Below are 24,867 nucleotides of genomic sequence, written 5' to 3'. Positions count from 1 at the left end.
AAGACCAAAACAAAACAAAGATGGTACTTGATGATCTAAGAAATGACAAGCAAATTTCACAGAAACTCGAAGACCAAATATTATTCATGCTTGATGTATCTAACCATAATGGTCTTTTGTATAATTTCCAAAATGTTAGACATTTTGTTTTCAATGCTTTTAAAGAGTGGTGGAAATGGATGTTTTCAAAAACAAATCCAATGTCTTTAGCATTAAAGACAGCACAGGTCCTACTACCAAAAGAATATAACCCTTCCCAAATGTCCTATATTAATTTCTATGAAAATATCCTGATATTATTCAAAGTAGATCAAAGAGTTTTTATGTGTCCACCATTATTGGATATTTTCTTACAAGTATTATCTCTTTTCATGACTGCTTCTTCAAAATATGTTACACAAGTTGTACCAAATGAAGCTGTCTTGAAAGACAGCTTTTCTAAAGTTCAAGAAAGTACTATTCTTCAACTTTTGTTAGAATATTTAAATCCAAACCTTTTTTCCAAAGATAATTCTTCAATTCATGAAGATAATGGGAGTACCGATATGAGAATTATTCAAAGAAAAATTTGCCAATTTATACATCAAAGATTTATTGAAAATCCTCCAATATCTAAATTAATACACTTCCAAACCTATAATCCTGCCCTTTTACCTATTACAGTCTCCCTTATAGATTCAATCCATATATGTATGGATTTTATTAATGAATTACTTAATCAACCAAAAATTAATCAGCAAATGTTTGCAGTACAACTTGCCTCATTTATATGCGAAAAGTATCCTTTACAAAGATATATTGATGTTGCAAGGTCAGCCATTGCTAAATTAAAATTAATTGCAAACCAGAGATCTGTATTAATAGCAAACAACATGTCATCACCAGAAGGAAGTATTGATCTTTTTACAAGCAAACATTCAGCAAATCAACAGGAAGAGTTATCCAATGCAAAGGAAATATTGGATACATTATTGAGATTATCAAGAGCATTCCCATTCCTCTGTTTAGAGTGTATTCAAGTTGTCCACGAGCTTAAAACTGTTTTTGTTGGTAAGCCAAAAGTGCTCAATTTGGTCCAACAATATTTCGTAAAATTAACAAACACTTCAGCCAATATATAGTAAACTTAATTTATTGATTCATCTTTAAAAGACCTAAAATTTGATTCTTCTTTGATGAGTACTCATTCTCAACAAACTCATTCTTCTCAAATAGTGTCTTGCATTGCTGTTCAATTTGTTGTATTAATGTTGTTGATTCTCCCTTATTGGTATGATAATGAGAAAGAGCAACTTTCATACAAACTAAAATAATATCCAAAACAAAGTGAGGCTCAAGTGTTGAAATTTGATTATCTAGTAAACTGATAATATTTCTCAAGGTTGGATAATAAGAGATTAAAATCTCTCTAGTAATAATGGAAGATGATTTTGATCTTCGTTGTTGGAGAATTGTATGTTTGAGGAAACAAACCAGAGCTTTCGGTATAAGTTCTTCAATTAGTGAGAGATTTGTTGTTTCAATTTGCTCCATGTTTGTCCAACTAATAGTCTTGGCGGATATTTGTAATAAAGCTCCCAATAGTGTAATATTTGGCTTTTCAGTTTTAACTTGTTTTTCCAAATTATTTCTTAAGAAAGGAACCAACTTTGAAAAGATAGTAGTGGAATAATCTTGAAGTGAAACAATGATTTCTTGTATAACATCACCAACACCAACAAGACCAATTTGGTTGTTAGTTTCACCAGTTGGAGAGCAAACAAAACACAGGATAGTACACAGGAAACTAATATGTACAGATGGCTTAAGCTTATTTTGCTTGCTTGCATTGTTTGTATGATGTCTCACAACCTCAATGACTTGAGTAAGCAAATCGAAATTTAGTCTCTTTTCTGTATTACAGCATGCTCTTGATATTTGTTTCATTAACTCTGGAGGTAAAACATCAAAATAATAAATTAACTGGAGTGATAGGGATTGTAAATATTTTGGTAGATTTACAAATGGTCCAAATTGTTTCTTTTCTTCATCATAATAGAATGGAACAATTGATTGATTGACTTGTTTCAATATGAAAGATTGGAACTTTGGATTTTTAGCAAGTCCAAGTAAAACATTAAGAATATGTTTGCTTAATTCATAATGTTTTTCATCTAATTGGCATAGCATTGGTACTAATACTGCTACCCACTGTTCAATAACATCTGGAGGAGGTGTAATTGACTCATCTTTAAGTCCAACATTAGCAAAGAATTCCAAAATTAACTGTTGCTTTGATGAATAAGCTCCTTGTTTAACAAACAAACTAGTTAAATGTTTCCATAATTGAGCTCCTATTGAAGGTGGTAAATATTTGTACATTCTATAGAATGATCCAAGAAGTTTTGCAAAATCCTCATCATGCAAGTTGAGTGATTCTGCACTTGATAAAAAGTATGAAAATTGCTTTAAATAAACAAGTTCCCACTCTTTGTAAGTAATCTCGCTACTTTCCTTTTCTGTACTAAACTTTCCAAATGCAAATGATAGCATTGAAAGCAAGCTTGCATTGGTTCTATCAATACTATTTGTTGTTTGTCTTATTTTAGAAGAAAGTTGAAGTGGTAACTTTGTAACAAAGTGGTTCAATGATTTCTTCAATGCCTTATTTACAATTTTGCTGTTAATATTCTTAGTTTGAGAACCTTGTTGAGTGTGTTCAAAGGCATATAAAAGTTGATAAGCAATATCTAAGACAGATTTGATAACAGTTAGCACATATTCGGTTTGAATATGGTGACTAGCTGCAGAAGCTCTTTGTTCTTCAAAAATTTCAATCCAAACCTCAACAAGTATATGGAAAATTAATTTAAAGAATTCAGCAATAGATTCTTCATCCTCTAAATTATAAACTTTGATTTGCATTTCTTCTTGTAATAATTTTCTAAGAGATGGTAATTCAGATGGTTTGTTATCATTATCTTCTTGTTCTACTTTCTTTTCATCTCCAACTTCTAGGAGTTGTTCAGCATCCAACTTAACTGTTTTTTCTTCTAGATTATCTTGAACAGCCATCTTTCTAGTCAACAATTGATTCAATAAGTGAAGTTTCTTTTGGTCCACATTATCAAATGAATATTGAGCCTTTTCAGAACTATTGTTAGAAAAGTAAATATTACCTGTTGATTGAGATGATGATGAATTAATATTTGTCAGGTTCATTTTCATGTGGTTGTGTGTATGTGTATGATTAACCTTTTTACTGGATGGTATTCCAAGTTTGTTATTTTCAAATAAAACAGAAAGATAATTATCCAATACAGTAACACATAATTGTTGTAAGCTTCTATATCTTGCTCCCTTATATAAGACTCCTGTTCTGCTCAACATGAAAATGTAACAAATATTAGGCATTACTCTAACTGCATATTGGGAAATTGGTATTGGAAAATGTTCCAAAAATTTTGATAAAATCTTTAATGAATATCTTCTAACAGCTCCAATAAGATGAGTCATTCCCGATGTAAGATAAGCCATTAATAATGATATAAATGGAGTGATAGAAGCCTAAACAATATTGGAAAAGTTCAAATTATCTCAAACTTACGCTTGATATTTTAGGTAAACTATAACTCAAGAAATTATATAATGCTGCATGAATTTCATCTTCTCCCATTAAGAGTAAATGTGATATTTCATTTAATATTTTTCCCAAATAAACTTTCAAGACAATAGGATGTAGAGTAACTAACTCCAAAAGACTTTTCATAGCAGACACCACAGTTTTTACATTATAGTGTTTTAACTTTGGAAATATATCCTGTAATCCAATATTTCTGCTTGTAACCCAATTACTTTCCAATGTATCTACAGTTCTCAAATTTTGGTGGGCCATATAAATACCCTTTGTCTTGAATTCGATATTTGTATAATTTGTTGGTTTTAATTTTCTTCCCACTTTTTTTTTCTATTCCGATTGTTATTATTAAATCATCACAAATTTACATACTTCCTTCTTGAAATCTTTTGGTGGAGCATTTGCTTTTCTCTTGTTGGTCATTTTTTTTATTGTTGTTCTTTTTTTTACAAGCTTGTTCAAACAAATTGCTGAAATTAATTTTGTTGAAATTATTCAATTATTATTAATATAATTATTATTAAAATAGTTTATTGTAAAATTTTCTTCTTCTTTTTCTTATCCTTCTTTGATGATTCTTTCATTTCAACATCATCTTGTTCATTCGTTTCGGATGAAGTAGTTTGTCTTGAACCTATTGGATTATTTCTTAAATTAATCAAATGTGCTTCACACTTTTGCCAGAAAATCTTGAGAGCACGTCTGAAAATTTCTGCTGGTCCACCTGGTATAGAACCAACACTTTCAATGGAGAAAATGAAATGATCTTTCACTCTTGATAATTGAATTCTCTTGTCCCAATTATCTTCACGAATACATTCTCTGCACATTGTACAATTCATTGGACGAGCAACACGAACCTTAGAATCAAATTCTGTTTGTGGAGAATCTTCAATATCAAATACATTCATTGGACATTTTTCAACAAGTTCCTTAGCTTGTTTAAGTTCAGTAACAGGTTCTCCTTTAAAAACAACTTCTGGCATTAAACGATATGTAGCAGTAGCAACAGGTTGCCATTTAGCATGACTTCTACCAATTCCTTTAACACAATAACATTGTACGTGAATAGATTGTCCAGGATTCAACTTGGCTAATAAAATATCATCATAAACAGGTCTAATTGCATTTTCTCCATTGAAGTGAGTTGATTGATTTCCTATTGGAACCCACTTTAAATCACCTGAATAGACTTTAGAATGCTTGTATTCAAGTTTGTTTTGGTTATGTGGATTTGGAACCAATGTCTTTTCACAAGTAACATTCAACTCAAATAAAATATATTCGTTATCAAGTAAAACTTCTGGAGGTTGCCAAAAAGGTGTAGATTTGTTTGCTAAAGATGGTGCATAGGTAGCCATTGTTGGTAAAGGTGGATGAATTTCATCATCATCAGAATCATCAGAGTCAACATTCGTGTTTTTGTACTTGCTTTCTTGTGGAGGAGCAAATGCACTAATATCTTCATTTTGATTAATATCCCTAGCAAAGAAGAAAAAGTCTGGATCGCATCTAATTGGTACCAAACCAATTCTATGAGCAAGGACTTCATCTTGAATAATAGATGTATTTGTTAAATAAACAACTTTTTCAATAGCCATAGATGGAACTTCGGATAACATAATTCTTCTGAAAGCATTAGCAATAGGAGCATCAATTCCAATCATTTCAAATACTAAATCATTTTCATCACGTTTAAGAATATTAATCCGTAAGTTTTCTTGAAAGTCCTCTAAAGAAAAACTATTATCATAATTTAAATTTTGAAAACTAGAGTGATAGCTAATTGTTGATGTTTGTGTAGGAGCGTGTCTACCAACACGAACTCTTGTTCTCAAATCCTCCACTTGTGGTGGGAGAGATGGATTGTTCTTCTTAGTCATTTTTTTTAAAAATTCAAAAGAGAAATTAAATTTGTCCTATGCGTTTATGAGGTGCCATTTTTTGTTGAAGTTCTATCTGTTGGTTTTTCACTTTCCCCTCCCAAATGTTTTCATTATAAAGATGACTTATTATCACTAATTATTTAGTTTATTAAATGATTCAACTTTTAAAGATGATTTATTATGAAGATTTTATTTCTTTCCGAATATTTTGTTAATAATATTTTATTAAAAAATATCATCATGAATAATAACAACTCTGATTGGATAGAATCAAACTTTGATGAAAACCTCTCATCACTGGAAGAAAGTAAACCCAAGACAACGAAAACATCCACACCAACAATACCAGATCAAGATGAGGATGAGCTTACGAATTCTTTTCAATTTCAATTTGCTAAATCAATGCTACAAAGCACAACTTCCAAAGTCGTACCATCATGGTTTTCCTTCGGATTTTTAAAACCATACTTTATTAATTTAGAAGAAAAACAAGTTTTTCAGAGAATAATCAACTCTGTTAAACCTCTTAACCCCATGATCAATCACATTGAGGAACCGGATTTATTTGTTCCACTTGTTGCTACATTTACTTTAGCTATAATATTAGATTTTCAAATGAAGTTTTCTGATGTTCATGTTGTAGGTTTATTTTAAAGGAAATTAATATACTAACAATAATAATGAAAATTTGATTGTTTTATTGCAATTAATACTCACACATTATAATTAATCATCAAATCTATTAACAATATGTTATTGAAACCTTCTAACAATAATTATTAAATATAATCAAATTGGAAAGAATGAAGGAACATTGATTGGAACAAGTTTATTCGCATCATTTGTTTATTGGATTGGTGCATCTATTTTCTTCCTTATTGCTGGATTAATTCTTGGATGTAATTTAAGTTTAATTTCTATTTTATGCATTACAGGATATCAACTTGTGCCTATTTGCCTCATTCAAGTTGTCGTTTTTGTTTTATATGGAGCTGGATCTTTATCGACAATTATTCCATACTTGTTATATTTTACAATTGGGTTATCAGGAAGTATTAATTTTGGTTTGACTTTTTATTCAAGAACAGCTGAAACAAGTTTACAAAATGTATCAGGACCAAAACAAGTTGTAAAGAAAACAAACGGATTTATTCTATTGGGTATTGTTGTATTGGTTCATATGATTTACATGTTGTGGGTATCAACAGTATTTAGAGCAATTTCCAAAGTAATTTCTTAATATTCTTACTATACATCCGCACCTTATCTCTGAAGAGAGGACTCGTGTCTATCTCCTCCATCTTTCAACTTCAATTATTAAATCATCTGTGGTCAACTTTAGTGTTTAAATTGTGGTCATAATATTGTAAGTTTTCAAAAAGAAAGAAAAAAATGTCATCCTCTAAACATCCAGGTCGCTCAATCAAATATTTACTTTCAAGAAATGAAATCAATAATCAGTATCCTCACTTGTATGACGCCATTCTTACAACATCAACAGGAGATTCTATTCCATTCTATCAATTATTTATTCAAAACAATGCACCTGAACTTCAAGTTTTAAAGAAGGAGAAGAATGGTATTATTACTTATAAAACAACATATGATACTGACATTACTATCAAAGCCTTAGAATATATTTTAACTGGTAAAATTGACAAGGAGTTTCCTCAATATAAAAAGGTTGAAGAGTTTCTCAAAACATCCGGTACCTCAACCTCAAAATGGATAAAGTATTCAATGCCAACCATTTATGAAAAGATGCCTCTAGCAGATTTGGCTCTTAAATCAAAATATTTAAAACAACCAATTCAAATGCATAGATTGGTTTTAGCTTGTCATTGTACAAAATTTAGAAATGTACTTTCTCAAGTTTCAAACAAACCAACACCACCCCAATCCTCAACACCTTATATTGCTCCTGAAAATTTTGCTAAATATATGAGAGAAAGAAAGGAGAATATGTTGTCAAATCCAATGGAAATTGATTTGGATCAATTCCAACCATCATCAGAAAAACATATTAGAGCAATAATACAATATTGTTACACTGAAGATTTTGAATCAAGTTGTGAGAAGCAAGGAATTTCATCTGATGAAGATTTAACTGAATTATTCAATTTGGCAGAAAGAATGGGTTTAATTGGTATTGTTGGTGAATATGCAAAGAAAATGTCTACCTCCATTACATTGAAAAATGTTGGAAGAATATTTTCTCTTGCAACAAGAGGAGAAGAACAAGATATTCATGATAAGGCAGTACACTTCATTTTTACAAATTGGGGGATTTTAAGAAAGGGAGAATTAGATGGTCAAATGTCTTCTGATGAAGAAAGACATTTATTTGAAAAAGTTAGTGGAATTGCAGACATGTTTTGCTTACACAAGAAGAATGGAATGATGTAAAAAGAATCCTCAATCACCACCAAGCAAATTAATCATCAAAAGATTGTAAATTTAATCACTAATTGTTGTAAAATAAATAAATTTAATCTCCTTGTCATGTCTAAAATTGTTTCTCTTGCTTATTGAGGTTCTGTTCTTGATTTAGTGCGCCCTAATCTGTCGGACCAAAAATTAATCTCCAACCTCACCTCAAAAAATCACTCAATTAACAAAACAAAAAAATGCTTCAAGCAGACCAAAGCCATTCATCTTTTGAGGGATATCCATCTTTCTACTCTCGGGATGATGCAGGAAAGACATTAATAACGTCAACTGTTGATTTTTGTGAAGCCAATTTCCAACATACTTCATTTATTGCTGAGCCTGCCAATACCATTTCTTCATTGGTTTACTGTTTAATTTCCATCTCTCATCTTTATTTTACGTTCAAATATTGTTATGGAAAGAAAAATAGGTTTTACTGGAGATTTGTTTTAAGTAGTGTATGTTCAATGATTCTTGGATTGGGAAGTGCTCTATTACATTGTACCCTTACAAGATTTTTCCAATACTTTGATGAAATTCCTATGGTTGTTGCTGTAATGCTTGGAATACACATGTTCTTATTGAGAAATAAGGAAGATGATGAATGTTTATGGTATAATATACTAGTTTCAAGTGTATTGACATTTGTGACAGTTGGTCATTCAATTTCAACTATTTGGGTTTCTGACAGTTATTCTATTTTCGTTTATGTTTTTGCTGCTCTATTGAATATCTCAACACTACTAGAAGCTCTTCATGTTTATAGAGGAAATAATTTAGAGATATGGTTTAAAAAGGTTTTACCACATGCTTCTCAAGAAAAAATTGATGCCTGCTCTAGAAATGTTAGACGAGTTTATTTAATTTATTTCGTATTCTTCTTGGTTGCTTTCATACTTTGGGCAATAGAATTTTATTTTTGTCCAAATGTTTATTTTCTGTATTTACATGTATTTTGGCACATTATGACAGCTATAGCAGCAAATGCCAAATCTACATTGTGGAAATATATGACTTTACTTGGTCATGGTGTAGAAGAAGCTGAAATGACTTATTATGATCCATTCAGAACAATGGTTAAACTTGATATTAAGGAAAAGAGTAATTAAAAACTATAGCCTATTAACTTTACAGCATCAATTTCATAAAATCCTGAATTTCCACTTGTATCTATTTCTAACTTTAAAAATTTGATTGGAATTGAGCTGAATTCATTGCCAACCTGAATAGAATTAATTCTAGAAACTTTTTCTAGTTGTGGATTAGCCATTCCTGAATAAATAACATATGGAGTTGAGTAGATATCAGTTTTTGGATTTGTTGAATATCCTATTATTCTAATTAAACTTCCTGGATTGAAAGTTTCAAAAATATCAATTCTTTTAGCTGATAAAGATTGTGGAAATTCTAAAATAACAAACTCCAATGATATAGTATTACGTGATTTTGAAGGTGCCCTGTAATTATTGTATAAACTTGTTAATAAAAAAGTATATAAAACTTACCATGCCTCTCTTATATCTCCATAATTTGGAAATACTCTTGAAGGTCCAATAATATTAGTCACTGGCCATCCACTATATTCTGATGAAAAGTCAACAATGGAGGAGACCCAATATTCCTCTTCTTCTCTTATTGTTGATGGTATTCCTATTAATTTAACAGCATCAATTTCAGACCAAGAATTTGATAATGTAGTATCCATATCCAATCTGATTATTTTAGAATCGAAATTTGTAGGATAAAGTGTAGGATTGAATATTCTAGAATTCATTGGTATTTCTCGTTGTTGAGGATTACCTTGATAGAGTACTACCCATGAATCATTTTCTTCAAAAGTTGTTGATCCTACAATTGATCCATCGATTACTTGTTGGTACTTGTCTTTTCCTCTTGGTAAACATGATATTGTAACAATAGCTCCTGGATAATTGGTTTCAAAAATTTGAATTCCTCTAATTTTGTAATAATTTTTAAATTCTAAAATTACAAATTCCATTTTACCTTTTTCATCTTTTGGAGCCCAAGCAGTTGTAAAGTCACCTTTAAATTTTAGTAAAATATATATGAAAATAAAAAAATACAGTACCATGTTTAGGATAGGTATTTGAACAACCAGTAAGATTAGATGGACTCCATGATGGAGAATATTCTGATGATGCATCTAGAGCTTTATAAGCCCATTGTGCCTCTTCTTCTGGTTTGAGAGTCAATCTACTTTCATCCCACAATCTCATCAATCTCAAAATATTTTCAATATTATTTTCATTAACACCAATCTTTTCAAATTCATCTGAGCTTATAAATGCAACAGATGTTTTGTAATGTTCTAAATAAGGTAACCATTCTTTAGGAATGGAAAATTTTTCTCTACCCTCCACAATATCAGGATCTATTATTGATCCAATACGAATTTTTTGATCTGATGATTTGTTTTGTTGATGATTTATAATTATATTCTTGTAGGGAGTATTATTAAAAACCATGGTGGATAGTTTTTCATTTCTTTCTTGGATCATCTTTTCATATTCTTCAATGGATGGTGGTGTAATAATTGGAGGTCTGACAATATTATTGAATGATGACGGTAAAATATTATTATTATTATAAGAATAGGAAGAAGTGTAAAAATGTGATGGTGGCATTGGTTGGTAATTAAAGTTGTTGCCTGACATTTTTTTTGATGTGTTTGGTCATAAAATAATTTTTGCAACAAACTCTCACAACTTCAATGACCACTTTTCTGATATGGTACAAATACTATTGAGAATTGTATAAACTTGTTTTAGAATTGACTTTGAGTAAAATGAATTGAAGAGTATCATTTTCATATATGTATGACATTTTGATTTGAACTGTGGTTGGTTTAAATATCACATTTCGCAATTTATTATTTAGAATAAAAAAAACAAATATGAAGATTGCAACAATATTATTGATACTTTCACTTTGCATTGCTTTCATTCAGGCAACAGAGTTGAGTAAACCTGTTGATAGTTATGCAGATCATCAAAAGTTTTGTTATTCGAAATGTACTCATTACAAAAGTGTAAAGGGAAAATGTTCTGATTATGAATGGGTTGGTACTAAGAAAGAGTGCTGCGATTGGAAGTTGGTTGGTAAAGGAAAATGTTTGAAATATAAGAGATTCAGCAAGTGTGATAAATATTCCAAATCTAGAAAATTATGTTTGGGTCATGGTAAGTTATTTGAAATTTTACAAAATTTTTGTAAACTTTTTCAAAAGGTTACAAACAAGTTTGTGATAAACATAAGAGTGAAAAGTATTGTATCAAGTCAACATGGAAGAATCTGTGTGAACATAAGGGAAAGAACAATGCCTGTGATGAATATGCTTATCATTTCGTTTGTACCAAGTATGACAAGTCAAATGTCTGTGCTAAATTCATCAATGTTCCAAAAGTTGGCTATCATTACAAGAAGAGATGTGCTGAATACAAACTCGATGCTTACTGTTCTGCCTATAAGCAAGTCTGTAAATGCCAAAAGGGATGGAAGAAGGTTCAAGGTAAACACTATAAGGGATGGACTGATACTTACTATCATGCTTTCTGTCAACAAAAATGTCACAAGATTTGTGCCAAATACACAAAGACAAAGAAGTGTATCAGATATAATAAGGTTAAATTCAGTCTCAAGAAGGGTTACACTAAGAGATGTGTTAAATTCATTGATAGAAAGTTCTGTGTTGCTCAAAAGAAGGCTCGTTTCTGTACCAAGTGGACTCCAAATCAATTCTGTGATGTTAAGAAGAGAGTTAGAGTTTGTGAAAAGTTCAAGGAACGTAAATTCTGTGCCAATTATAAGGCAGTCAACTTTTGTACTCAATATCATCATACCAAATCAAGATGTATCAAGAAGAAGCACTGGAAGAAATGTGTCAAGAAGTCACCAGGTTATAAGGTCTGTGCTAAATATCAATTCGTTGGTGGTCACAAGAAATGTGTCAAGTATGGTGAAAGAACTATTTGTACAAAAAAGTCAAATGTATGCTCTAATATCCAAGTAGACAAATATGTTCCAATCAAGAAGTAATTGTATATTATTATTTAAATAAATAGTGTGAGAAGATCAATTTCAATATAATATTTAAGATATATATTCCTATTAATATTAATATTTATATATTGAAAATAATTCCATCGTGTGTTCTTATTAAATAATAAATAATAATAAATAAATTTGAATTATGTCATCACATGATGATGTAATGCACCAAAATTATTCATAAGAGAGAGAGGATTTTCATATCAAAGATTGAATTCAAACATTTCAATTCATTCCAAAGAAGACATTTTAAATTGATGATTTTTGTTTGACGATTCTTGGACAAGTTTCTTGTGATGGTTTTCAAAACCTCTCACCATCAAGAATATTTTAGCAAAGACATGACACATGTCAAACAATTCAAAAAAATACTTCAAAGACATCAAGTGTTGGAAAAATGTCAATCGAAATTAAACTTGTTACTGTTGGTGATGGTGCTATTGGTAAAACTCTCCTTCTCATGTCTTTTGCCTATGGAAAGGTTGTAGATACTAATTACATTCCAACTGTTTTTGACAATTATAACGCCAATGTTAATTATAAGGATGAAGTTTTTATTTGTGGTTTGTGGGATACTGCTGGTCAAGTAAGTTTTCTCATCAAGAGAATATTTCCCCTTTCTTACTCTGAATTGTAAAACTATATTCTAAATGACACAAAAACTAACAACTCTCTCTCTTGGTAAATTTTCATCACACACACTACCACAATTTGATTTAAATATTTTGTGTGTGTTTTCTGAAACTACACATACTCACATATATTAATAGGAAGGTAAATTTCTTTTGTTATTATATATTTGATAAATAATTAACAAACATTTCAATTATATATATTTGATTATTATTATATTATCACATATATTACACAAATGATCAATCCATCCATTGAAAACAAAATATAGAATACGATCGTATTAGACCACTTTCTTATCCAGATTCTGATGTCTTTTTGTGTGCCTTCTCTATTATTAATCCTGATTCATTTGAAAATATTTCAAGTAAATGGGTACCAGAAGTGAGACATCATTGTCCTGATGTACCTATTGTTCTAGTTGGTACAAAACTTGACCTTCGTAATGATTCTGAAGTTATTCAACAACTTCAAAAGAAGGAATTGGCACCAGTTACAACTGAACAAGGACATAAACTTGCTGCTGAACTTCAATGTGCTGATTATAAGGAATGTTCTGCCATCACTCAAGATGGTTTAAAGGAAGTTTTCTATGCTGCTATTGATGCTGTAATGAAAGTTAGACATGCAAAGGAAGTTGAAGATAAAAAGGCTGTCAAAGATGCAAAGGACAAGAAATGTTTAATGATGTAATTCATCTCCATTATGATGATCATGATGATGATATGACTACACACACCACATATCCAAAATTAATCAAAGCACCAAACATATATGATTGAGGGAGATTGAGATCTACATTTTTTCAAGTTGAACAAATCATATCCACACAAATGACACCACAGTCCTCTCAACTCTTCTCTCACATATTTCTCTCTCTCTTCATATATATATTTTTTACACATTTTGTCCATTCACACATATTTTAATCACACACATTTTTCTTTAAACACACTTTAGGAAGCAGACAATAACAAACTCTACTTCAATTATTATTGTACATAATAAATAATATTTGTTATTATTAAAGTTAATATTCAAATGCCACTTTCAAAATAAAGAAACGGAAGATAATTTATCTGTCAGTGTCAAAAGTTGTGACACGGTCCAAGTAACATCACAGAACATCAGAAGAAAAAAAATATAATGAAGCAACCTATCTTGAAAGGATTGTTAGCGGTTGTTTTGTGTGTGGCTTTAGTTTTGTGCTTTACCACTAAAACAGCTTTTGCTCAACAAGAAGAAAGACTTGAAGAAGAATTACAAATTTTAGCAGATCAATTAATGATCTCTTCCTCTATGGATCATCCATCTTTTGATAATCATTGTGAAATGGTTTTATCAGATATGGAAGCATACAATTTTGATATTGAAGCTGATGAAGTTTTACTTGATTATGTTGCTACTTTAAGTGATGCCGAAGCAATGGCATTATCTAAATCTGTTGCTAAATTCAGAAGAGCTTTCAGAAGAATTGGACGATTTGTTAGAAAGGTAAGTTTTTGTAGTACTACTTGTCATTATTTCTTCTTCTATATATTACAATTATAATGTTCTAATGTAAAAATCAATTGAATAATAATAGGCTGGTGGTGTCTTGAAGAAGGTTGCCAAGATTGCTGTTCCAATTGCTTTGACTGCTTTCACTGGTGGTCTTGGTGGTGTTTCTTTGGCTGGTTCATTGGGTTCATTTGGTGCTGGTTTGGCTAAAGGTGCTGCGTAAGTATTATTGTGTTGAAGGGATTGTGTTTTATTGACACACACATATATATATTTTAAAACACAGCTTTTTATCTAAGGCTGGTTCTCTTGTTGGTAAAGGTCAAGCTATTCTTGGAGGACTCAATGCTGTTACTGGTACGTATTTTCTTTCACATTTTTCTTTAACTTTTCAAAAAAATTAGGTGGTAAATCAAAACTTTTGAATAAGGGTCTTGGATTCTTGAATAAGGTTTCAGGTGTTATTGGAAAAGGTCAAATGTTTTTAGGAAGAGGTACTGATATCATTTCAGGATTGAAGGGATTATCTTCAAATGTTTCTGGATTGAAGGGATTGGCTTCTCAATTTAAACCATCTGAATTGTTTAAGGGTGCAAACATCTTCCAAAAGGGACAAAACTTCCTTGGAAAGGCATCACAACTTGTTGGTAAAGGACAAGACATTTTCCAAAATTTGAACACAATTACAGGTTTGTTTTCTTTGATTTATTAACTGTTGTTAACTTGGTATTTTGGTAAAATTATAGGTGGAAAGAGCAAGTTTGTTAACAAAGGTTTGAACTTTTTGAATAAGGCTCAATCTTTCACTGGTATTGGTGGAGATGCATTGAAGGGTATTCAAGGTGGTGTTAATTCTTTGAAGAATTTGAAGAATTTACGTGGACAAGACTTAAAGTCATTAATTACATCTCAAAATTTAGGTAAATTCTTGGGTAAGGCTGATAATGCTATTTCAAAGACTCAAGATATTGTTTCTCGTATTAATGATGTAACTGGTGGTAAGAGCAAAAAGTTGAACAAACTTTTGGGATTCTTAGATAAGGGTAAAATTGCTGTTGGTGCTGGTAATGATGCTTTGAATGGTTATAATGGATTGAAGGGATCTTTGAAGAATTTGAAGAATTTACGTGGTCAAGACTTGAAGAAGTTGTAACTGGTATTGGTAAAGCTCAAGGTATTCTTTCAAATGGTCAAGAATTTATTGGCAAGATTAACCAATTGAACGGTGGTAAAAGTAAGAAATTGAATAAGCTTATGGAAAAATTAGGTAAAGGTCAAGAATATCTGAATAGAGGTGGAGAAATTGTTGGTGGTGTTAAAGGTGTTAGACAAACCATTAAGAATATGGATCCAAACTTATTTAAAAACTTCTTTTTAAAGAATAATAAGGGTAATGTTGCTGTTAATCCAGAAGGAATCAAACACTTCTTAGGAAAAATGCAGAACGTTCTTGGTACTGGAAACGATATTTTCCAAAACCTCAACAAAGTGACTGGTATGTAGTTATATCTTTATGTTCAATAACACGTTATTCAGGTGGTAAGAATAAGTTTATCAATAAGGCCCTTTCAGTCATTCAAAAAGGACAAAATGGAATTTCTAAGGGACAACAAGGTGTTGAAAAAGTTGAACAAATTTTGAATACTGAAAATCCTGTTGAAAAGGCCCATCAAGTTTGGGAAGCTGTTGAACAAATTGCTCATACCATGAAGGAAGCAACTGAAACTCCACAAGAACAACCAGCTGCTATTGAACAACCAACCGAAACTCCACTTGAACAACCAGCCATTGAACAACCAGCTGCTATTGAACAACCAGATGAAACTCCTGTTCCAGCTGCTATTGAACAACCAACTGAAACTCCAGCTGCTCAACCTGATGCTGAACAACCAGTAGCTGTTGAACAACCAGCTATTGAACAACCAGCTGCTATTGAACAACCAGACGAAACTCCTGTTGTTGAACAACCAGTTGAGAATACTCCAATTATTGATCCATCAACTGCTGCTGGCTAAATAAATTTCTAGTTTTCTTCAACAGGTAAAGGATTTTCTTTTAAGAAATCTGCAATATTTGTTTGTTTTTGAATATTATTATTACTATTTGATACTGTTGAAAGAAGAGATAGACTATCCAAATCTTCAAAAGATTTTCCAACCTTTACAAAATTTCTAAATTTTGTCTCATCATTACTGATTGAAAATACCTTTACAAATTCCTTAATACCTTTTAGAGAACAGTATCCAAAATCCTCAGCAATATAAATTGAGTTAATTGGTTTTGACTTGTTTGTATTAATATCCAAAATTACTCTATCTTCCAATATTATTTTTTTGAATAAATGTTCAGTTTCATTAAATAGATCTTCACTTATTAATACCATTCCTCCAAGTGCAATTGATTCAATTCTAGCAGCCTGGTTGATACAGGAACCAAAATAATCAATTCTTTTCACAGTTTTATCATTAACTGATTCAACTTGACCACAATGAATTCCAATTCTAACTCTTAATCCTGAAAATGCCATTTTTTTGGTATTTTCATCAAATTGAGGTCTACAATCATATTGAGTCATAATATCTAATGGCCATTTTGCTTGCATCAAATCTGATTGTACTTTTAGAGCCCAATGAATTGCATCATCAGGATTTTTAAATGCTACGAAAAAAGAATCTCCTTGCTAATATATTTGAGTATTAGATTGATTATTTTCTACTTACTGTTTTAACTTCATATCCTTTAAATATCTTAATATTTCTTCTCATAATTTTGTTATGAATTGAAAGAGCAATTTTCATTGCCTTCTCATTTGTTTGCCACAAAAATGTTGAATTTTGAATATCTGTAAATGCAAATGTACCTTTTGATATTGGTGCATATTGTGATTCTTTTCCTTTAGTTATTATCTTGTATGATATTAAAATAGAAAGTAAGATTATCATAATAATAACAAGAGTAATTAGTATAACAAGTACGAACAGTAAAATATGGCTGGTCAAGTCTTTTGTTGATGCTACAACACCACATGTTTCGTAAGAATATCTTCCTGATTCTATTAACTGAACAAAATCTCCAATTCTTATTGTTTTCGCTATTATCATAGATCTTATTCCTTGATTACAACTCATACATTGACTGTTATTGGTAGACGTACAATCTATAAATGAGCCAATTTTAAGATCTCCTAATTCAAAAGAGGAAATTTCATATACTTTCTTTAAAAAGTCAGCTCGAGACTTGTTTTTCAAATTGATAAATGATTCAAATACTTCATCAATGAACAATGCCGTTATAAATCCATTCAATACTTTGTTAGTGGAAGAGGGAAAAGTTGAATTATAGTTTTGAAAAACTTGATGAAATTTTGTAGTAACATAAGAGCTTACGTTTAGTAGCTCAATAACTGGTGTATAAATGAATGAAGGATCATTAAGCGAATATAAAAATTCTGATATCTCTATTGTATTATAAATATCAGAAATAAGCCCAATAATTGGTTTGTCTTGCAAGTTATGGATATTTGAATAATAATATTGAATAAAATTATTAGGTTGAGTAAATATTAATAAAATATCGTCTTTAACTTGTCTATAAGTGTTAAGAGACTGTATTTTAATCTTAATGACAAAACCATCTTCCAAAATATCTGATAGATCATTAATCCAATCATTTTCATACCAATAATTATCATTTTCCAAAAGTATGATTATGGACTTTGATGGAAAATTACTTATAAAATAATTAATTAGGGCGACACTTTGATCAATTATGGATGGTAATAGATTAAATACATTTTTTGAAAATTTTCTAAATATTAAATTAGAAGATTCTGATGATATTATTGGTATTTGATTAATATTACTTTGTTCAATGAGATAGGATGCAGTAAGCGTATCAGAGATATCAGGGTCAATAAATGCAAACATGTGTTGCTTACTGATAAGATCCTTGATGATACTTTTCACATCATTGTTATCAGTATACAGTTTTGTTACAATTTGAAAGGTAAAAGGGTAATATTTTGAAGAATCTTCTTTTAGATTTAAAAAGTAAGAATTAACACCTTCAATAAAATCATCCTGATATTCAACTATAACACTATCTGTATAATATTTGACTGATGTTTTAACTAATTTAATAAATTGAAAAGGTCTTGAGTATGATGAAGAATCCAAACTTTGAATAGCTTGTTGTAAACCACATTGTTCAGTACTAAATTTAGAAGTATAAACTTGCTCAGTTAATTTTTCTTTAAGTTGATAAACATATCTTTGCCTTATTCCAAAATTACATAAAGGTAATTTTACATTACTAAATGTCCCAATAACTTGACCATGAAGATTAATATTCTCTATTGAATATAGATATTCAATAAAACTTTTACCAGTAATTGGTTTTCCAGCATCTGAAAGGCTATCCATAATAAAGGAAATAAAATCTCCAATATAAAAACCCTCAATTGCAATATCAGATTTGAAATATTCTTGATTTTGAGTATATTTAGTATTCATTGAAAATAATTCTAATAAATAAATAGAACTATTATTGAAATGATTAAATGGAGTGCTATAAATTAATTTTCTTTTGATAAATAAATTGTTAATATTATCAGAAAGAAAAATATCATTTAAAACTAATAACAGTCCATCATTTCTAAAATTTGAATAATTATCAATTTGTTCAATTACATTTTTAACATTATTGCAAGAGACAAGTATTGCATGAGGATTGATAGTTGCATTAAATAAAATATTTTCTTCACAGTTATGTTCACTCTCTATTTCTAAATTAACAATTTTTAATAATTTTGATAAATATTCATAAATATGTTTGTAATTTTTTGAATCATAAACAATAGAAATTCTAGTAAATCCTCTTTCAAATGTATATTCCAATAATGTAGCAATTTGCTCAATAACACTTGTTTTCAGATTTATAAAACTTGGTAGAAAATTACTTCCACTTGGTGACATTAGATTGGGATCTTCTGTAATTAAGCCAATAATGGGTATTTCTGTAAAGTTTTGAAGGAATAAATTTTTAAATATTAATTGTTCTTGTTCATTAAAATTATCTAGTCCAGTAATACCAGTAATAGCAACTACATTATAGGATGTTATTAATTCAATAGTTTTAGAAATTAAATCTTGAAAATTTTCATACTCTAAGGTCAATAAGTGAATCTCATTTCCATTAATATTTTTTAAAGATAATCCATTATAAATACCTTCTTTTAAAAATGTATTAATTTTGGAATAATTTTCATGTTTAAAAACAATTTGACCAATTAAATAAGGAAATCTTATTGAAGAAGGTGTTGATGTACAAACAGAATACCATGTAAAAACATCAACAGTTTTAAGAATATTTTCACTTGTTACTCTATCTCTCCAAAAAGTTTTAGATCCTTGATTACACTCATTTAAACATCCTGAAGAATTTGAACAATCAGTAAAAGTTCCAATTCTCATTCTATCAATTAAAATTTCTTGAGAATAATATAATTCATTCAAAAAATTATTTCTAGTTAAATTACCACTAGTTCGTTGTAATAAATTATAGGTAAATTTTCCAATTAAATATCCTTCTAACTCTGCAACAGATCCAAAATCTTTAGAGTTGGGATCATAAACTTTTCTTGCTTTTTGAAAAGAAGCAACCAATGGATTTGTAATATCAATAGGATCAGGAACTGCTTGATTAAAAATTATTTTAGAAGAAATATTATATCCCAATACTCTAACTAAAGTATCACTATTAATGGATGTTGCAACAATATTAATATCTTTTCTAAAAAGATTTGAATTTACAACATGATTTAAAAATGTTTGAGTTGCATTTGTTAATGCAACAATAATAATTGAATCTGGATTACATTTCGCTAATTGTTTTACAGATTGTTCAATATCATTTAAATTATTTGTTGTAACATTATAAGGACTTTGAGAACATAATTTAACACCAAAATATTGTAAAGATTCAACAACACCTGTGAATGCATCAGATCCAAATATATCGGTTTGATAAAATATTGAAATTTTTCTTGCATCCTTATTATAAAATAAATAATCAAGTAATGAAACAACTTCATCATAATATGATGGTCTTACAACATTAATAATATTTCTATTGAAAGGTGTTCTTAAAAATTGAGCTCCTGTATAGCTACCAATAAGTGGATAACCCAGTGATGTTAATCTTTTATATACAGATTGTATTGTTCTAGATCCGAAAAATCCAATAAATCCAAAAAATGTTTGATTTAAATTAAGGTAATAATTTACATTCCTCAAAGTTTTATCCGCTTCATATGAATCATCAAGACTCATTAATTTTAATTTTTTACTTCCAAATACACCTCCCAATAAATTAATTTCATTAAAAGCTTCTAGAATTCCTTTTTGAAGATCTGAAAGATGAAGATAAAATTGATATTAATAATAGAAGAATTTTTACAAACCTTGTCCTGTTGATGAATAAGTTCCGCTAAATGGAGATGATTGAGCAAACCAAATCTCATTTTCATCATTCCATGAAATTTCACCATTATTATCATCACATTTAGAAATATCTATTATTAAAATAAATAAGACTATTATTAAACATGTAGATTTAATTAAATTCATTCGTTTCTTAAAGTAAGGAATGATGTTGAGTGTCTTCAATTATATTTTGTTGTTATTATTGTCGGGTTGGTGATTTTTTTCATGTTGGTTTTGTTCTCTTTTAACAAGTTGTAGTTCATTTTGAAGACATCGTAAATTCCAATTATTTTTAGAACAATAAAAAATTTCATCATCACTTCCGTGTAATCACTCTCTCCCTTTTTAACTCAACATCATCATTTCTTTTTCATAGAATGTCTTCATTCAATCTAGCTTCAATGCTAGGTTTAAAAAATAGTTGCAATAATCCATCATTATCTTGTTTATTTGAAAAATATACGGATACATTTTCTAAAATATTCGGAGCATCAAGTAAATTACATAGTTTAGATGAAATTCAACTTGATAAAATACTTAAAATATTAGATTTATGTAATATTTATGAAAAACACGAAAATACATCAGGTTTAAAATTTGAAACAGAAAAGAAAAAGAAAATTTATTTAATTGAACAATATTATAAAAATCCTGATAGTAGAGATGTAGAATTTCTTATTAATGATTTTAAAAAGAATAATGAAATGGCTGGATCACCTATTCATGATTCCGAACAAAGACAAAATATGTTTAAAACAAAGGAAAATTTTCAAGCATCAAAGAAATCTCTTGAAGCTTATTCTAAAACTAAATTATTTTTTGATGATGATTTAAATTCTATTAATATTAAAGAATTAGATAATATTTTAAAAATTGCTGATGAATCACTTAAAATATCACCTAATTGTATTGAAGCTTTTAATATATTAGGATTATATAAATCTAATAATTATGAACAAGCTTTAAAATATTTTAGAGAAGGACAAGAAAAAAAAGATGAATATTATTCTTCAAATTTAAAATTTAATGAAAAAGATAATTGGACTAAACATGAATTAAGACAATATTTTAGATCAATTATTGGAGAAGCAAATATTTTAAGAAAAATGGGTAAATATCAAGAAGCCTTAGATTCATATAATAGAGCTGTAAAACTTGATGCAATTATTCATGGATCTATGGTTAGTTATTGTAATTTCCAATATAATATTCCTGAATGTTTAATGAAATTAGGAAAATGGAAAGAAGCATATGATTTTATGAAAAAAAACAAAGATTTATTAAGTTTAGCATCTTCTAAGGTTTTACTTTGGAGTTTTGCACTTTGTGATTTTATGATAAAAAAGAAATCATCAAAAGATAATTCAGTTGAAGAACATGTAGAATTTATTGAAAGTGGAAGAGAAAAAGATTCTGAACTTTATGGATCAATTGCTGTTGCAGCACTTAATTCACCATTAGTATATGAATATTTATTAGGTATTAGAAAACTTGCAAATGTAAGAATACCAAATTCATTAGTATTTTCGAGTGATGAATCATCTATTTGTTCACAAGCACAATATATTTCAGATCATTTAGATTTATGGTTATCAAATCCAGAAGCTTTAGAATGGGCAATTAAGAATGCAAATATAATTAATTCTCATTTAACTTTAAATAATGAAGAAAAAAAGCTTGGAAGAAAATATTTTGATAATTCGAAACCTTTTGATAATTTTTTTAAATTATATTCAAAATTATATTTTCCTGATTCTAGAGCTGATGTAAATTTATATTTATTACATTGTGCTGTTCGTGCTAAAAATCTTGATGCTGTAAAATTATTAGTTGATCAAGGAGCTACAATTTATACGAAAAGTGAACCTACTCCTTTTCATTTCGCATGTTATTATGATTATGGATCAGATATTGTAAAATATTTTTGTGAAAAAACAGGTACTCCTTTGAAAACTGTAAAAATTAAGCAAAGTCCTTTAATAATGGCAATTAATCAAGGTAATTGGAAACCTCTAGTTGAAATTTTATCATATCTACTCAAAAAGAATAGTCTTACAAATGATATTTTACAAACTTGTGTAAAAGAACTTTTTAATACAAGTGTATATGAATGTGTTAAAGGATTGGAAAAATGTCAAAGATGTTATATGACTAATGTACCTCATTCTAATGATGTTTCATTTGAAAAATGTGTTGATGCAATTATTTTATTTGGATTAAAATTACTAAACAAATTTTATATAGTTATGAACAGATCAACATTTAAAAAAATCATTCATGCAATATATTGAATCAAGAATTGATGGTTCTGTTTCAATATTACCAATATCACTAAATATTACTGACAAAGAAATTATTGATTTACTTTCAAATGAAAAATCAAATATTCCACTAGAAACACCTGAAGAATTAAAAAATAAGGGAAATGAAGAATTTAAAAAAGGTGCATCAATGAAGGCATTAGATTTTTATAACAAAGCGTTGAAACATCCAGATTGTACTCAAAATATCAAACCTATTTTATATTCCAATATGTCAGCTTGCTTCTTTAATTTAAAAAATTATGAAAGAGCATTAATATCTGCAAATGAATCTATTTTGGTAGATGAGAATTTTTCTAAAGGTTATTATAGAAAAGCATTAACATTACAGAGTTTAGAAAGGGTTAATGAAGCAATTCAAGTTTGTGAAGTAGCACTTGCTAAAGATCCAAACAATGAACTTTTCATTAATTTATTGAAAACACTAAAGCCAGATATTGAAACTAAACAAGAACTACAAATTAATCAACAAACAATTCAACCAAAGGAAAAAGAAAATACAGAAAATACTACCGTCATTACTAATTCTGTGGAAAAGAAAAATTATGATTGTGTAAATTGTGGCAAACCTAACTCTAAAAAGAAGTGTGGAGCATGTCAAGCAGTTGTTTATTGCTCTAAAGAATGCCAAAGCAAGCATTGGAAGGTGCATAAATTAACATGCAATAAGTAAACTACTGTTATTTTTCATCTATTTGTTTAAATAATATGCTATGAAACGAAAGATTGGGACTAGAAATTTAGCCTTAACAAGATTCGTTTTCCTACTGATATCTCAGAATCCTCTCAACTTGGATAGAGTTTGATGGTCGTTGCTCCCATAATGACTGGCTTAACTGGTCTAAGCGCAAACGAACACCTAAGAATGTGGCTCAAGAAATCTACAAATCACTAGCTATTTATTTGGAAAATTGCTACAAGAACTCAGTGTGGTACAACCGTCATAATGCGAGCTTCACTATTAACAGGAAATACCTCTCTGCCTACCACAGGCAGGCTCAGTCTAACCAACCACTTAGTGTCAACACATAACTCTTAAACGCTGAACCGAAACTTTCTGGTTGTAGACCTCGTCTCTCAGGTCTTTACGATACAAGAGGTAATAAATATTACAATTTAATTTTAATAGCATATTATCAGTATACAACAACTCCGAATAATAGTCATCTTGTTGGTGTAGTATTCATCATTCACCCTATATTTTCATCATGATGAGTGAATTTCAACAACATAGTATCATTAATAACATCATATCATTGATGTAAATGAATCACACCACCAATAAAAGTAACTAATGGTAAATTTCAAGGTCGGAAATCTTGCTTATTTTCAACCTTGATTCACAACAACTCAACACAACAATTTTCAATTGTTTTATCATGTTTGATCTACATTAACGGACAGTCCCAAATGATTTCAACCAAGTATAACGATATAATTGATATACTAATAGTTTATTAATGTTCATGAAACAATAGGAAAATGTTCGGAAGTGATTTTACCTTGATGGACCACAGACTACAATACTTATGATTGAAAGTTTTCCAAATTACCATATGAATCTGGCAGTAATGATGATTTTAGTGAAAATATTAAATTTCACTAAAATATTACTATTATCAGATTTATATATTACTATTAATGATGATAAATAACAATGATGATGGTTGGTAGTTGTTCCGATGATGATGTACCAACTTGAATTTTTCCAAATAATAAAATTATTTCCAAATCGTGCTGAAGGATTAAATTCACCCTTACTATACAATACTATTTAAATGATGAGATGATGTGGTGAAATTCTTGGAGTTAATATGTGAATCAACAGAATCGTTATGGCTGGTTATTGCCAATATTTTTGAAATATTTATTACATAACAAAACGTAATGAAAATACTTTTATACATTATTTCAAACTCAAAGCTTTGTTT

The 24,867-nt window shown here is 29.3% G+C and overlaps 11 protein-coding genes across 11 annotated transcripts; 6 read left to right on the top strand and 5 right to left on the bottom strand.

Moving 5' to 3' along the window:
* Window positions 1-1,131: 1,131 nt before the first annotated feature.
* NAEGRDRAFT_61079 (uncharacterized protein) lies at window positions 1,132-4,039 on the bottom strand (the record flags this gene model as incomplete). The annotated part of the gene is made up of 3 exons (XM_002682960.1): window positions 1,132-3,546; window positions 3,587-3,946; window positions 3,989-4,039. 3 exons carry the CDS (start codon window positions 4,037-4,039, stop codon window positions 1,132-1,134), a joined length of 2,826 nt encoding a protein of 941 aa, XP_002683006.1.
* Window positions 4,040-4,146: 107 nt separating this feature from the next.
* NAEGRDRAFT_29098 (uncharacterized protein) lies at window positions 4,147-5,499 on the bottom strand (the record flags this gene model as incomplete). Its single annotated transcript, XM_002682959.1, has 2 exons — window positions 4,147-4,916; window positions 5,073-5,499. The coding sequence occupies 2 exons, from the start codon at window positions 5,497-5,499 to the stop codon at window positions 4,147-4,149; spliced, it is 1,197 nt and encodes a 398-aa protein (XP_002683005.1).
* A 1,395-nt stretch (window positions 5,500-6,894) lies between these two features.
* NAEGRDRAFT_61077 (uncharacterized protein) lies at window positions 6,895-7,908 on the top strand (the record flags this gene model as incomplete). Its single annotated transcript, XM_002683308.1, has 1 exon — window positions 6,895-7,908. One exon carries the CDS (start codon window positions 6,895-6,897, stop codon window positions 7,906-7,908), a length of 1,014 nt encoding a protein of 337 aa, XP_002683354.1.
* Window positions 7,909-8,129: 221 nt separating this feature from the next.
* Window positions 8,130-9,041, top strand: NAEGRDRAFT_61076 (uncharacterized protein; the record flags this gene model as incomplete). Its single annotated transcript, XM_002683307.1, has 1 exon — window positions 8,130-9,041. One exon carries the CDS (start codon window positions 8,130-8,132, stop codon window positions 9,039-9,041), a length of 912 nt encoding a protein of 303 aa, XP_002683353.1.
* NAEGRDRAFT_77663 (uncharacterized protein) lies at window positions 8,854-10,607 on the bottom strand (the record flags this gene model as incomplete). Its single annotated transcript, XM_002682958.1, has 3 exons — window positions 8,854-9,389; window positions 9,438-9,975; window positions 10,022-10,607. 3 exons carry the CDS (start codon window positions 10,605-10,607, stop codon window positions 9,038-9,040), a joined length of 1,476 nt encoding a protein of 491 aa, XP_002683004.1. The 3' UTR covers window positions 8,854-9,037.
* A 239-nt stretch (window positions 10,608-10,846) lies between these two features.
* On the top strand, window positions 10,847-11,988 carry NAEGRDRAFT_61074 (uncharacterized protein; the record flags this gene model as incomplete). The annotated part of the gene is made up of 2 exons (XM_002683306.1): window positions 10,847-11,132; window positions 11,180-11,988. The coding sequence occupies 2 exons, from the start codon at window positions 10,847-10,849 to the stop codon at window positions 11,986-11,988; spliced, it is 1,095 nt and encodes a 364-aa protein (XP_002683352.1).
* Window positions 11,989-12,371: 383 nt separating this feature from the next.
* Window positions 12,372-13,659, top strand: NAEGRDRAFT_77164 (rho family small GTPase; the record flags this gene model as incomplete). The annotated part of the gene is made up of 2 exons (XM_002683305.1): window positions 12,372-12,586; window positions 12,901-13,659. Coding segments are annotated over exons 1-2 (610 nt in total), but the record flags the coding sequence as incomplete, so codon positions are not given.
* Window positions 13,660-16,501: 2,842 nt separating this feature from the next.
* NAEGRDRAFT_3975 (uncharacterized protein) lies at window positions 16,502-16,991 on the bottom strand (the record flags this gene model as incomplete). Its single annotated transcript, XM_002682957.1, has 2 exons — window positions 16,502-16,809; window positions 16,850-16,991. Coding segments are annotated over 2 exons (450 nt in total), but the record flags the coding sequence as incomplete, so codon positions are not given.
* On the bottom strand, window positions 16,839-20,462 carry NAEGRDRAFT_61071 (extracellular ligand-binding receptor; the record flags this gene model as incomplete). The annotated part of the gene is made up of 1 exon (XM_002682956.1): window positions 16,839-20,462. The coding sequence occupies one exon, from the start codon at window positions 20,460-20,462 to the stop codon at window positions 16,839-16,841; it is 3,624 nt and encodes a 1,207-aa protein (XP_002683002.1).
* Window positions 20,463-20,992: 530 nt separating this feature from the next.
* NAEGRDRAFT_61070 (uncharacterized protein) lies at window positions 20,993-22,906 on the top strand (the record flags this gene model as incomplete). The annotated part of the gene is made up of 1 exon (XM_002683304.1): window positions 20,993-22,906. The coding sequence occupies one exon, from the start codon at window positions 20,993-20,995 to the stop codon at window positions 22,904-22,906; it is 1,914 nt and encodes a 637-aa protein (XP_002683350.1).
* Window positions 22,907-23,021: 115 nt separating this feature from the next.
* Window positions 23,022-23,390, top strand: NAEGRDRAFT_3765 (uncharacterized protein; the record flags this gene model as incomplete). The annotated part of the gene is made up of 1 exon (XM_002683303.1): window positions 23,022-23,390. A coding segment is annotated over one exon (369 nt), but the record flags the coding sequence as incomplete, so codon positions are not given.
* Between the last annotated feature and the right edge of the window lie 1,477 nt (window positions 23,391-24,867).

The sequence above is a fragment of the Naegleria gruberi genome (genome assembly GCF_000004985.1).
Source record: "Naegleria gruberi genomic scaffold NAEGRscaffold_1, whole genome shotgun sequence".
NCBI lineage: Eukaryota > Heterolobosea > Eutetramitea > Acrasida > Naegleriidae > Naegleria > Naegleria gruberi.
The sequence above is the reverse complement of the archived record's forward strand: the minus strand, read 5'-3'. Positions and strand labels throughout refer to the sequence as shown.